General features: G+C 41.2%; 1 protein-coding gene across 2 annotated transcripts in view; it reads left to right on the top strand.

Moving 5' to 3' along the window:
- Positions 1 to 15651, top strand: part of LOC128656287 (transient receptor potential cation channel subfamily V member 6-like) — a 290583-nt gene that overhangs the window by 138960 nt on the left and 135972 nt on the right. For both annotated transcript variants that reach the window (XM_053710115.1, XM_053710114.1), the window contains one exon: positions 78 to 278. In XM_053710115.1, coding sequence (XP_053566090.1) covers positions 78 to 278 — 201 coding nt within the window. The remainder of the gene's footprint in view (positions 1 to 77; positions 279 to 15651) is intronic.

Here is a 15651-nt window from a genome sequence, read left to right as displayed (position 1 = left end):
AACTAAACAAATATAGTCATTCCAATCTAGTTACTGATATTTATGTGTTGTTAAATTGTATATTTTTTTTTTTAAAGGCACCACATCTTTTAGAAATAACACCTTTGAAGGAACTGCTTGACTACAAATGGTCCATGTTCGGTTTTAAATACTTTCTGCTGTGGACATTTCTATACATCCTATATATTATAACCCTGACATTGTGTTGTCTGTATCGGCCACTTAAGCAAGAGATGGCTAATGAATCAGTAATGAAGACAACCCTGATGCCATTACATGTGAGTGAAATGCTAATTTACTTTTATACTCAAAAGCCAAAAGTTATCTATTTCTGGAAAATAATAGTCCTGCGTGTTTGATCTCGAATGCAGAAAGTGATCATTACTTAAAGGGACACTGAGCCCAATTTTTTTATTTCGTGATTCAGATAGAGCATGCAATTTTAATTCTAATCTTTCTAATTTACTCCTATTATTAATTTGTCTTTGTTCTCTTGCTATCTTTATTTTAAAAAAAAAGCAGCTAAGCTATTTTTTAGTTTAGAACCCTGAACAGCACTTGTTTATTGGTGGGTAAATGTATCCACCAATCAGCAAGAACAACCCAGGTTGTTCACCAAAAATGGGCTGGCATTTAAACTACCAAGAGAATGAAGAAAATTTGATAATAGGAGTAAATTAGAAAGTTGCTTAAAATTGAATGCTCTATCTGAATCACGAAAGAAAACAATCTGGATTCAGTGTCACTTTAACCATTTCATATAAATGGACATTAAACTCAATTCCTCATACCATGTTTAAAAGGACATGAAATAAAACTTTTGGCTCCGACAGAGCATGTCATTTTAAAAGATGTTTCAGTTTATTAGTTTCATCAAATTTAGTTTGTTCTCTTGGTATCCTTTTTCAAAAAGCATATCTGAAAGCTGATAAGAACACTACAAAGAACATTTCAATGTAAAAAGGAAGATATTTTACCTCAAATTGTCTTTAGGTGACCGGAGTAAGTGCCTTGTGAGCAGTTGTCTTTCAGCTTACTGTCATTTAAATATTGGTGGGATTAGGTGGCGCTAAAAAAGCTGTGGGTTATATACAAAGCTGTGGGTTATATAAAATATCTATGATATTCTCATTTTTTTCTTCTAAAAATCTACTGCAGTTTAATAAACATCCAATTAAACAAATATTTAAAATTTAAAATTTATTTATTACAATAAATATTACTCTACAATATCCTTAGAAAGAATCTTCTGAACATCCAAATAAAATTTACAATAAACGGAATTTTCTAAACATCCAAATACCATTCACCACTCATCCACACTTAAATACAATTCATACAAATAAAGTTGTAAATACAATTCATACAAATAAAAGCAATAATAAGCTTTTTGAAACTTAATCAGGATAATAATGCAAACTAGGTCTCTTGATAATCCTAATACAAGGAGATGGCCGTAACCTCAGTTATAATAAAGCACAGTTATAATAAAGCACAGTTATAATACAACAGCAGTGTGCACAGGTGGTTTAAGCTTAGTCCAGATTGTAAAGTCTTATGATTTTCTGTAAGTAGTTGCAGTCTGTGTGTTTAACATCTATTTTCACTTGTATCCTTTAGATGAAATGTTTTACAGCTTATCCTTTTTATATTTTTAGGGGTTTCCAGAACTCACTCGTATAGTCACTCTTTATGAAAAGCAGGTTTAAACTTCCATGATAAACAAAGTTCTCCAAATTCATGTATAAATGAGTATTATTTCTAGGAACAGAGAGACAGAGCACTTGAGCTCTATGAACTCTAGCCGAAAACCAGGTCGGTCTCTTACCTCTCTTTTATATCTGCAGGGAGTACCAAGTTGTCACTTATATGTAATCTCACCTGCTATTGGCTGTTCCGTCCGGCTCTAAACACTCCGGCTAAGACACGCCGTGCACTGCGCGTCCTTGCCCACTGGATTCGTAGTCAGATAACTTCACTTGCGCAAGACTCTATTTGACCTTTTTGCTGGTGACAGCTCGATCTGTGGGCACTTTCTCTGCTCTTGAGTACTATGTACGCAGAGAATTCAGCTCCTATGCCCTTCCTCAAATTCTTTTGTTAGTTCAGCTTACAAAAGTATACAGTCCTTCTACGCGTTTCACCCCTCTGTCTGGGGCTTTTTCAAGATCTTGAAAAAGCCCCAGACAGAGGGGTGAAACGCGTAGAAGGACCCCTCTGTCTGGGGCTTTTTCAAGATCTTGAAAAAGCCCCAGACAGAGGGGTGAAACGCGTAGAAGGACTGTATGCTTTTGAAAGCTGAACTAACAAAAGAATTTGAGGAAGGGCATAGGAGCTGAATTCTCTGCGTACATAGTACTCAAGAACAGAGAACGTGCCCACAGATCTAGCTGTCACCAGCAAAGAGGTCAAATAGAGTCTTGAGCAAGTGAAGTTATCTGACTACGAATCCGGTGGGCAAGGACGCGCAGTGCACGGCGTGTCTTAGACGGAGTGTTTTGAGCCGGACGGAACAGCCAATAGCAGGTGAGATTACATATGAGTGACAACTTGGTACTCCCTGCAGATATAAAAGAGAGGTAAGAGATCGACCTGGTTTTCGGCTAGAGTTCATAGAGCTCAAGTGCTCTGTCTCTCTGTTCCTAGAAATAATACTCATTTATACATGAATTTGGAGAACTTTGTTTATCTTGGAAGTTTAAACCTGCTTTTCATAAAGAGTGACTATACGAGTGAGTTCTGGAAACCCCTAAAAATATAAAAAGGATAAGCTGTAAAACATTTCATCTAAAGGATACAAGTGAAAATAGATGTTAAACACACAGACTGCAACTACTTACAGGAAATCATAAGACTTTACAATCTGGACTAAGCTTAATCCACCTGAGCACACCACTGTTGTATTATAACTGTGCTTTATTATAACTGAGGTTACAGCCATCTCCTTGTATTAGGATTATGAAGAGACCTAGTTTGCATTATTATCCTGATTAAGTTTCAAAAAGCTTATTATTGCTTTTATTTGTATGAATTGTATTTACAACGATTTTAAGTGTGGATGAGTGGTGAATGGTATTTGGATGTTTAGAAAATTCAGTTTATTTGGATGGTCAGAAGATTCTTTCTAAGGATATTGCAGAGTAATATTTATTGTAATAAATAAATTTTTAATTTTAAATATTTGTTTAATTGGATGTTTATTAAACTGCAGTAGATTGTTAGAAGAAAAAATTGAGAATATCATAGATATTTTATATAATCCACAGCCTTGTATATAACCCACAGGTTTTTTAGCGCCATCTAATCCCACCAATATTTATACACTTTAACTTAACTACCTAGGAAGGAGGCAGTACTATTAGATTGGCAGTTGGGTGAGTCGAGCGCATCACTTCACAGTATTTTGTGTTAAAGCTACTGTCATTTGCATGGTGAAAAAACAAAACAAAAGCCAATCAGCCTAAGGGATTAAATGCCCTACTTTTCCTGAGTAGCTGACCATAACAGATAAAATAAATAAATAACTCAATAACTTAGCTTAACATAAATAACTTTGTGATCAATAAAGACACAACACAATAGGTGGGTGAAAGACCCATAGGTCGTATTTATTATTGCCCAGCCATGGGAACTGATAGACAACAGGGATGCAAGGGTGGCGGCAATCGGGGCCTAGATAACTAATTATATAACCCCTTCCAGAAAATGAACAGGGGCCACTGCTGCAGACCAAAGGACGGAGATAGCTCGATGCAACTTATAGCTTCGGGAGTTCTCGGCTTGTCGCCAACCAGTCAGAGCACCCCCAAGCTACCACCTGGGGACATCACCTTGACTGCAATGGCAGTCACTTTAACCTCCTTACAGCCTGCAGCAGTGATCCTGACCACCCGCCATAAGAGACAGACCTGCAAATTGAAAGGTCCAGACTCTTGTCGCCACCTCACTACAATCTTAGAAGTAACGCCTGCCTGATGTTCTAAAGGAATAGGTCAACTCCTACCGGTTCTAAAAAAACCCCATCCTGCCTGTATAAACCTTTATGGGCTGCTGAAATGTTCCCATGCTCAATTACAAAACCCTCGAGGTTCCTTACAGACTTCCTCAAGTCCCTGTTAATCTTTTTCCAACTTGGAAAGCTGCCTTTTGACACATGTGTCTCCACCTCAATCTAGGGATCACATTCGACCACCTGAATCCTACACCTGGAATCCAGAGTTTAAACTGCCGCCGATCAGCCTGCATTGCCCTGATCAAATCTAGTATAGGGATGGCCCCTACATTATTGCCGCCTGCATGCAAGATCAGGATGTGGGGGTTTTTCCACCTCCTAGCAGCGTCCTGCAGCAATGCCGGCAGATCTGCCCAGGACAAACCCCTGCGTCCTAACCAACGTATCACAGCCGTGGAAGACGGGAATCCTAGCTGTTGTCCTCCTGGCATAGTCACAGCTTGAATAGAAGCCCAGTGTACATAGAAATGGCCTACGATCCACACCTGAACAGGATCTGGACGTGTGCCTGTAAAAGAAACAACAATTAGTGTCCGTCCGTAATGGTCTTGAACATCCAATCTTACATAGCCAGACCCTCTGCCCTTCTTTACCAAACACCTCACCTTGTGGGTAACCCTAATATTATTTGCCACCTTTAACCACTATGATTGCAACAGTCTGACGTAAGATCTATACTGCTGTGATCTCCAACACCCCAATGAGTGAATGCGATCTGAGGACCAACCTAACTCCGCTGAAGTTGTGGCCACCCCTACCCTGAAGAAGTGTGGTGCGATGCGCGAAGAGTCAAGGCCAGCCCGTTGACAGCAAGCCACCCCTGGTTATCCTGGGAGGGAAAGTCAGGCCCCACGTCCTTCTTGGTCTGTCTTAGACCTTGGGATAAACAGAAAAAACTAATTATACATCACCCTAATGTGGTAATGCAGGATACCCCCTCTTAACTGCCACTTTAGAAGGCGGAACCAACTCTCCCACTCTCAGCGCCCCATGGAACGCCAAACCAAAGGCTGCCCCAAAAAGCCAGACTTGGAAGGGAGAGGAACAAATTGCTGATAATACTTTCAGTAACTTGACTAATCGGTCTGCCGTAATTGGTTCCCTGCTGTCTCTACGTGGAACTTCCATACGCCCCCAGCCTTGCACTATCTGCTGGACGAGGAAGGTACATGACGTGTCCTGGAAAGTGTACAGTCTGCAAAAGAAAGCAACCACAGAAAGCCTGGACACCACTGCCCCCTTCGTCACCTGCTTACCTCTCAGTTCAGCGAGTCACTGTAGTAGCAAGCGTTGATCACCCTCACATGAAGGAAATCCATGGTGGTCGCAAAAACTCACCCATTTGCTCCAGTACCTCATGTAACCTGTCCAAGTAGCCGTTGCCAGGGATGCACGTATTAGGGGAATCAGTCACTGCAATCCTTCACCATCTGCCACAAAAAGGAGGGGCAAGGAAGTCCATTAGCAGCCGGAGCCATGGCCCTGAAAGCCTCCCACTGAAAGCGAGACAATGCATCTGCAACTATATTATGCACCCCAGGTACATGGCGAGCTCTGAAGTCAATATTCAACTGCAGGCATCTCAATACCAAGTGCCTCAGACAATTGCCCTAATGGTTACCAACATCCTACTCACCTTATCCCTGGGAAACCTACATTCCATTTCTACTGAATCTATCTCTATACCCAGGAATGTTAGACATGTACACGGACCTTCTGTCTTGTCCTCTGCTAAAGGGACCCCGAACCTGGCCATCATCAACCTCATGACATGCATCAAGGAGGCACAATCCTTCATACCAGGGGCTCCCACCAACAGGAAATCATCCAGGTAATGGGCGATCTTGTCATTACCTGAGGCTGAGGCTACGTCCCAGAAGTAGGCGCAGGATATGGAGCAAACCATGGGTAGATAGCGGTCCACATAGTAACCATCTTCAAACCAGCACCCCATCAACCTAAAGGAAGATGGGTGAATAAGATTTAGGCGAAATACGGGTCCAACGTCCAATTTTGCCATTAAGGCTTCAGGCCCAACTCTATATCCAGCGCATCGTCAAACGACTGGTAGTGCATTGAACTCAATTCCCAGAGGGATAGCATCGTTCACTGAATGCCCTTTAGTATAGGATAGGTGGTGTATCAATCTAAACTTACCAGTCTCCTTATTGGGAACCACCCCCAGCGGGGATACCACCAAATCTGGAATAGGCAAGTCTGGGAAGGGGCCTGCAACCCTGCCCAAAGCTACCTCCTTACCTAATTTCTACCGCCCCACCTCCAGGAACTGAGAAGCCGACTTCAGGTTCCTCTTAACTCTAGACCCCAGCACCTTGCCCACCACTGGGATAGTGAAGCCATAGCGCAGGCCGGAATCCAACAAAACAGCAGTTGCCCTGTTTGGGTACCTACTCAACCACTTACCAATAGCGAGGACCTTAAGCGGTGTGTCCGCCCTTACCTGAAGCATTTCCTTTAGATTCAAACCGTTCAGTTTGGTGGTACCGTTTTTTTTAGTGCAGTCGACACCGGAGTGCTTTCCACTGCAGAATTTGCACACGTGCTTAAATGTGCAGGACGTGCCTCTATCGCACGATTTTTCTTGGATAACCAGCATACCCCCACCGGAAAAATCACGAGGGTTATCATGGCCAATGAACGACAGCCCCGAGGGCTGCCTGTGACGCCCTTTCAGGGTCAAGATGAGTCCAAAGGTGAAGATCCAGCCTGTGGTGAGTCTACCTGCACCCCTGGGAGTCGAGACGCCTCAGCTGGATATCCCACATTACCGCCCCCAGACTTCATTTTGCTCATTTTTCTGAGCATCCTGTACATCCTTTGATGTCCTTTAGTATGCAAGCCCAGGGACCTATAACTTTCAGACCCCGACCCTGACCCACTAAAAGTGGATGACTCATACCCACCCCGGGATGAATCTAGTCGAAACTCACCGGAGGTAAGCTCCAAAGGTCATTGGCCAGATCCAGATGTACTGGGGTTGTCTGATCCAACTGTAGCCACCCTGGGAACGAGAGCCTGAGACGTCTGAGGGGCTGCATCACTGCCAGATGTAGACGCCATTGAAACCTGAAATACAAAAGACTAGTGCTGCAAAACTTGTTGGCACTCTACAAATACCTGATAATAATAATAACAGCCCCATATTCCTGACCACACTCGCGATCACTGCCACTCACACCAAATTGCATATTAGGTTCCTCGTCCGTACTGGCCGCAGGTACACAATCATACTCATCTTCAAACCTAACTGCCCTGCTATGCCCTTTGGCTCGACCCATTCATGAAGGGCCTGCATCCACGCAATCACTGCTCGCTACTCCCTCACACAGACTAGTGCTGATTTTTGCATGACCTCTCTTTACTGCTTCCCTTGTTAACACTTGCCCCTGCCCAGTCACACCTTTTCTGCTGGGCATTAATGTACCCTGCAGCACCCCAGCATTTAATTCTTGTGGACAAGCGGTGCTAACACTCAGGGTTGCAGCCATTGTTGTCCCTTTAGGCCCTGCTCAAGCCGCAGGAGTCTTTCCCTTATGTTGTGCCACAGCACGTGAAGGGGCCACCTTGGTCCTGCCAGTACCTACATTAGTCTGCGAGCACAAGGAGGGGGCCCTAAAAGCACTCCCTCTCTTATTGCCAGCCATAGTGGAAGCCCTTTGTATGGACTTACGACCCGCCTATAGTACTCCCTATTTTTCCTTTAGGCCCCAAGTCCTGAGAGTCACTTATCCCCACTAAGGCCTCAGCCTTAACCACAGGATGCCTGAAGCACAACTCACTTGCTCCCTGCTGTCCTATATGCTTTCCCCCTTGAGCTCCGTTCGCTGCTCAAGTTCCAGCTGCCGCAACCAGAAAGGACGTCACCGGAAACACAAACGGGAAGCGTCACACTACAGGAAGTAGACGTGGCAGCCTTCTTGGATGGGGCACTCACTGCGGAATACGCTGAGGCGTGCGCAACCCCGGAAAGCTGATCCTGGAACTGGGCCAGCACCGCACCCGAGGATGAAGCCCCTGCAAGGACCGACGCCAGGGATTGGAGGAGGGCCACCACTGTCGCGATGGATTCATCGGAAAGGACTACCAAACCAGGTAAGGCCCCACTGCTCCCACTACACGTGCCACCTATTAGCGAAATTACCGGACCCCCACACTGCCCAGCACTAACTTGGGAACCCGGCCTAATGCCTACTCCCAAAACCTGGGACCCCGGCCTACTTCCTGATCTGAGACCCTGAGACCCCAGCCTAGTGCCCCCAGTGATCCCAAAGTCCGGAAACTACCCGGATTCTTCCTCCAACCAAGGCCCCGCTTCATCCTCCAACACCCCCCCCCCCCGCTCAGGAGAGGGAAACAACTTTGACTCCCCTCCCTTCTGGACTTTCTATCCCTCCTTCCCCTTCAGGTGGGGGAAGGAGGGATAGAAAGCCCAGAAACCTGTCCCTGACCCACCGTAATGGTCCCAGAGGGGGAAGGTGCAATCCACTCGATGTCCTCAAGGTCCATCTCTTCCTACTCTGCAGGTTCGGCCTTCTCAAGAGAAACTTTGCTTTGGTTCATGCTGAAAACACTTCCAGGGATCCACAGAAACAAAGAGGAAGTAGACTCCCTGCACATCCCATATAAAGGGTGAGTAAAACCCTTCCCACACAATGCAACATTGTAATGTAACACACACAGCATCAGCACTCACTCAACCAGGCCTTAAACCTTAGCTACGCTCCAGGCTAGGTGCCCTGCACTTTCTTCATCAGTGCGTAATTCACACTTTGCTTTACTGTGATCTCATGGGATTGTACTGAAATCCCACATGACTTCCTGGTAAAGTTACTGAGGAGGGAAATAAAGTGACTGTACCTGCACATGACAGATGTGCTCTACTTCCAAGTCTTGGGAAAAGCATGCTAATTGGGTATTTAAATGCTCATTACAATGGGATGTGGCAACAGAGAACATTTTGAGTTAAAATATTGTCCTTTTTTACACCAAGATTTTTATGTGAAACGTTCAATTGCTATCTCCCTGTGTATAATAATCATTTAAATTTTGCTTACAAATTAAACTGATGGTAAATCCAAGTGTTTCAAAAATACTAGGATTTACCATCACTAAAAATACAGGACTTTCAGTCATAACTTTGTCAAAAAAAGGGTGCAAAACTTACTGTTTCTGTGCCGCAGCCTCCTCCTCTTTTCTCAGTAAGGTGAAGTTTCTACCTCTAAACCAACAGCTGTGCTAACATACAGAACGGTGTCATATAACTAGCACGGCTATTGGTTTAGAGGTGGAAACGTCACCTCATTTTAAGTTACTTTGTTTGCATATGTTTTTTAATACAGTGTTTAAGTACTGATGTTTACCATGTATACATATATATATATATATATATATATATATATATACTGTACACACAAATTCCTTTATCCTTATAAAGAATAGATGCTGCAGTCACTGGTCTTGAGAAGAATATTCACTTTAATTTACATCACATAAATATGACAAATACCCCCAGACGTTTCGGTATCGGACTGGTACCTTTCTCAATGGGTAATCCAAACTGTGTCCCAAGCATCCATCACTGTGAGCCCAGACTTTTTTTACAATAATTGCTAGTAATATCTACCGAGAGATAGTCTGATAAGCCCCTTCCTGCCCCCCCCCCCCCCCGCACTCTATGGTGAAATTTGAGTGTATGGGTAATATATGAAATCTAATTTTGATGAAGAGATTAGTTCTATACCTATCTTTTTTGATATACAGTAAACATTTTAAAACTTTACTTTACAATAAAAAAAAGGATCAACAAACTAAGCCACACAGTTCCACACCACTGACAACTCAGACATCACGGGAAGCCCACGCTTGCGCACAATTCTAGGATTACCTGTGTAAACCTGACATTACCCAAGCGGCTGTGGGTAAAGCCTGATGTACTGTACTTCCCCCCATCTACACTATTATTTTTGCCTCTGCATGGGCGGTTCAAGGAAGGCTCCCCACTAATCCTCTGGCATCCACACAAAGGGAACAATGGGAAATGAGGTTTACAAGGGGGGCTGAGGATATTGTGTGTCTATAGCAAGTTTGTATTTTAGTTTGTACAAGCCCGATAAAACAGTGGATTGAGCTGAGAAACCCATCGCTTGTTATTTACTTTTAAAGGGACAGTCAACACCAGAATGTTTGTTGTTTAAAACGAAAGATAAGCCCTTTATTACCCATTCCCCAGTTTTGCATAACCAACACAGTTATAATAATATACTTTTTACCTCTGGGATTACCTTGTATCTAAGCTTCTGCTGACTGCCCCCTTATTTCAGTTCTTTTGACAGACTTGCATTTTAGCCAATCAGTGCTCACTCCTAGTTCACTTCACGTGCATGAGCTCAATATATCTATATGAAACACATGAACTAAAGCCCTCTAGTGGTCAAAATGCATAAAGATTAGAGGTCGTTTTCAAGGTCTAAGAAATTAGCATATGAACCTCCTAGGTTTAGCTTTCAATTAAGAATACCAAGAGAACAAAGCAAAATTGGTGATAAAAGTAAATTGGGAAGTTGTTTAAAATCACATGCCCTATTTAAACCATGAAAGCTTTTTTTGGACTTGACTGTTCTTTAAATCATTTTTAATAAATTTACTTTTAATTCTATTTACTTGCTATATATTCATTATCCCCACTCCAAAATATATGATATGGTCGGAGGATCGATGACCCTGACATTGTTTCGCTGGATGACTGTAAGAATCCAGCTTGCTTTATTTGCAACTTCAGCCTTGGTGCAATATTACACTTGAGTGCATCTATTGTTTTTTAACACAGATAACTCTGATAAAACTGTGCTAGGCACCCCATTCTTTGTTTGATGTTTACAGATTGATGACCACGGGAGACAAACCATATCCCACTCCAGCGAGCTACCTGGGACTGGAGTTATCTTATTATTATTTTTTACAAGATTCATTACAAGTCTTGTGATTTACCTTTATGAACTTATTGTATTACACACTCATATTGTGTATATATTATTCTATTTTTATCTAGTATATTTAAAACGACTTGTCATGTTAATTGCTAAATTTGTAATACCAATGCTAACCTGGGAGTGCTGTTTTTCTTTTAGCACAGCTAGTGCTCATGAGCAATATAAATGTGTTGCTCCACTTGTAATCTAGGCCAATATGTGGTTTAATTTACTGCCCAGTGTGAGGTACTGGCCATATGGAGGTTAATTCACTACATTGTGGGGGTTTTGGCTATAAGGGGGTACAATCACTGCAATATGTGAGGTACTGGAGATATGGGATTAAATTACTATATTATTTAGGTTTGGTTACTGGTTATATAGATTTAAATCGCTTGCCTGTGTGCATTTTTGGCAATATGGTAATTTAACCCCTGCTTTGGTGGACACTGGCAATGTGCATGTTAATTCACTGCTCTGAGAGGGATGCTGATTATAGAGTAGCGTACTGGCTGTATTGGGTTATTCCTGAACTTTGTTAGGTATTGACTATATGGGGGCTATATTACTGCTCTTTGTGCATTACTGGCAATAAGAGTATTGGTCTTGCAATATGATGCTTATTGTCTGCACAATTTATATTACTGTAAATATAAGGATTAAATTACTGCACTGTGTGGACTAATGGTAGAAAGAAGTTAAATGATCTATGTACTCAATGTATTACTGGTAGGGATGTGTTCATAACAGCTTATTTATAAATGTCATAATATAGAAATATTAATAGTTTGTTTTATATCAATTAAACAGTGAAGAAAAGAAAAATCGAAATCAAATCAATATTTGGTGTAACCATCATTTGCCTTCAAAATAGCATCAATTTCCCTAAGTACATGTGTGCACAGTCAGGGATTTTGTAGGAATATAGGGCCAGATTACTAGTGGAGCGGTATTTAACGGTCCTGCTCATGCGTTAACTCCACTAGAAGTAAGGTTTTTGCTCTCGATCAGGTAGTGCTCGTATTACAAGTTGAAAGTATGGGGTTCAAGTCAGGGGATTGGGATGGCCATGGCAGGACCTTGATTTTGTGGTCAGTAAACCATTTTTGTATTGATTTTGATGTATGTTTTGGATCATTGTCCTGCTGGAAGATCCAACCACTGCCCATTTTAAGCTTTCTGGCAGAGGCAGTTAGATGTTCATTTAATATCTGTCCATTATGCCATGTATCCTAAAACAAATTCCAGGTCCTCTGGCAGAAAAAAACAGCCCAATAACATTAAAGAGCCACCACCATATTTAACTTTGGGTGGGCATGATGTACTTTTCCATATGGCTACCTTTCTGTGTGCGCCAAACCCACGTCTTGTGTTTATTGCCAAAAAGCTCTATTTTGGTTTCATCTGACTATAGAAGCCAATCCCATTTGACGTTCCAGTAATGTCTGGCAAACTGAAGATGCTTGAGTTTGTTTTTGGATGAGAGTAGAGGCTTTTTTCTAAAATCCCTTCCAAATAACTTGTGGTGATATAGGTGATGTCGGATTGTAGTTTTGGAGACTTTCTGACCCCAAGACGCAACTAACTTCTGCCATTCTTTAGCTGTGATCCTTAGAGATATTGTGGCCACTCGAACCATCCTCTTCACAGTGCGTTGAGACAATATAGACATGCGTCCTCTTCCAGGTTTAGTCATAAATTTCCAAAATGTTATAAAAAGGCATTTTAATTACAGTTATCAGGATGGATTTGGATTACAATAGGTTTATATCATACATGTAAATGATGATTTATTTTGCACATTTTATAGGATTTAATTTAGAACATCTGTAATGTAAAATAAAGAGGTGTGAAACGGCCATTGTATTTATCAGTTTAGCTTGAATTTCCAGTTTAGATCCTGAAAAGTACTTAAACAAAAACATATTTTCAGGAACTTTTCTAGGGAAAACTTGTTTGCGGCTGTGAGCTTTTAGCATCCAAATCCATTTCGGATTGTGACCACTCAAAAAAATGGGAACAGATATTGTATTATTTCTTAGGACACAATTGCAATCTACTGAAATCAAGGGAGCTAGTTTGCCAGGCAGTTGCATTCAAGATTGTCCTATTTGGTTATTGTAAAATTAGAAAACAGTGATGAACTATTACTTTTGGACTATAAAACTCTGTCTATCTATTATAGAGGCTGCCCAAAATTACAAGTACATTCTTGCTCACACTGTAAATATATGAACAAGCAAAAACGTAATAAAGTTTTATTTTGTAATAAAAAAGTTTTTTTGTATTACTTTTTGTTTGAGGTTTTTCTCTACTTATATTTGCAAAAATACCCCAAAACCTAATATAAAGCATGTATATATTCACATTATGGGAGAACATGACCCAAACCCAAATTGACTGATAAATACAAAATATGGCAAAAAGTATGTGAACACACCTGCAAATTATTAAATTCAGGTGTTTTAGTGATATCTATTGCTAACAGGTGTATCCAATCCAGCACAAAGCCATGACATCTCCATAGAAAAAAACATTGGAAGTGCAATGGGTCATATTAAAGAGCTCGGTGACTTTAAACAAATCACTGTCATAGGATGCCACTTTTGTCATCTGCCCAACTAGATATGTCACAGTGAACTGCAAGTGCTATTATTGTGAAGTGGGAGCAACAACAGCCCAGGCACAAAGTGGTAAACCATGCAAACTCACAGAATGGAGCTGCTGAGTGCTAACGTGCATTAAAAAAAAATCTCCTATCTGTGGCATAATTTACTAAAGACTTCCAAACTGCCTCTCAAAGCAATGTCAGCACAAGAAATGTACATTGGGAGCTTCATGAAATGAATTTCCATGGCTAAGCAGCTGAACACAAGCATCACATCCACATGTGTAATGCCAAGCAGCAGCTGGAGTGCTGTAAAGCACACTTCCACTGGACTCAAGGTAGTGGAAACATGTTCTTTGGAGTGATGAATAACACTTCAATATCTGGCAGTCTAATAGTGGAATCTGGGTGTGGTGGAGCCAGGAGAATGCTACTTACTGAAATGCATAGTGCCTACTGTAAAGTTTGGAGGAGGGATAATGCTCTGACCCTTAGTTCCAGTGAAGGGTCACCTTAATACTACAGTAACAAAGACATTTTAGACAATTGGATGCTTCCAACTTTGAGGCAACAGTTTGGAGAAGTCCCTTTCCTGTTCCAGGATGACTGTGCCTCTGGGCACAAAGTGAACTCCATTAATACATGGTTTGATGAGTTTGGTGTGGAGGAACTCAAGAAGTGTGCACAGAGCCCTGACCTCACCCATATTGAACACATTTGGTATGAATTGGAATGTTGATTGCAAGCCAGACCTTCTCATCCATCATCAGTGCCTGACCTCACCATTGCTTATTTAGCTAAATGGGCACAAATTCCCACAGACACACTGCAAAATTTTGTAGAGACCCTTCCCAGAAGAGTGCCGGCTATTATAGGGTCAACTCCAATTAAATATCCATGGTTTTAAAATGGGATATCCAATAAATAAATAATTTAGGCAATATATTGTGTACATGGGACCCAAGCTTAATGGACTGACTATTTCCAGTACTAACATATCTTAACAAGGCACAATAAAATTGAAAATGTAAGATGATAAATACACCACATTAGAAAAATCAACCAATTAAACAATGCTTTTTAATAACATTACCATTTAAAGGGACTGTAAACACAAAATATGGCAAGTGGTTGGTCTAAAGATCAAATCCTTGCTAGATAGAACTGAAAATTATCCTGACACTCAAAGAGGATGCCCATGGAGCAGGCCCAGCTCTATGGCCCTCACAGTGGGCACCAAGGGACCCAGGCAGCTTTTTAGAGGAGCATCACATGGGGAGAATAGGGTTGTCATGTTTGGTTTTAGACTGTAGTGGAAAGAGAGTTGGGAATGTCATTTTATTCTAGGACCCAGGCAACACAATAACAGTGCAATGTCTTGAGCTGGCCCTGCCTCAGGTAATTCTCTAAAAAAGGGGTCTCTTTCTACAATTTGTGAGATGTCTCCCATGAAAAGTAATGAACCTTGCTGGAAAGGGAAAATTATCTGGGGAGAGTGAAGTTAGGAAGGAGCAAGGGGCACAATTAAAAATGAATTACCAATACAACCAATACAAATCAGATGCCTTTGCTATCATCATATAGTATCTTACAACCGAATCTGTTTTCATATACATGTGTTTTCTATGAGGGTAATAAGTATTTTGAAACACTCTCACTACCTTTTAGTTTGCTAGAAAAAAACCTGTAAGAGCTGCTGGGTGAAAATGTTTAGAGAATAAGCCAGACCTGGTGGAGAATTTTCAGCTACTCCCATTGAACGGCCCTGTTCATCCCACTAACAGAGATAGAGATAGTGATTTTACAATAAGAACAATAATATGCTTTAAATTCCATATTATAATTTTCAGTGTTTTTTTGTTTTTGTTTTTTTTGCAGTGTAGTTTCATTTAGATTTCTACTTTGTGCCTTAAATAGATTTTTTTTCCTGTGTAATTTCAGTTTGAATTAAATTTTTTCCATAAAACACAATTTTTGTTGAACAATTCTCTTATAATTTTTAATGTGATTAAGCAATACAATTTTTTTGCTGTGTATTTTTA

This window comes from Bombina bombina, chromosome 4 (genome assembly GCF_027579735.1).
Source record: "Bombina bombina isolate aBomBom1 chromosome 4, aBomBom1.pri, whole genome shotgun sequence".
Lineage (NCBI taxonomy): Eukaryota > Metazoa > Chordata > Amphibia > Anura > Bombinatoridae > Bombina > Bombina bombina.
This window is presented reverse-complemented; position numbering and strand designations above follow the sequence as displayed.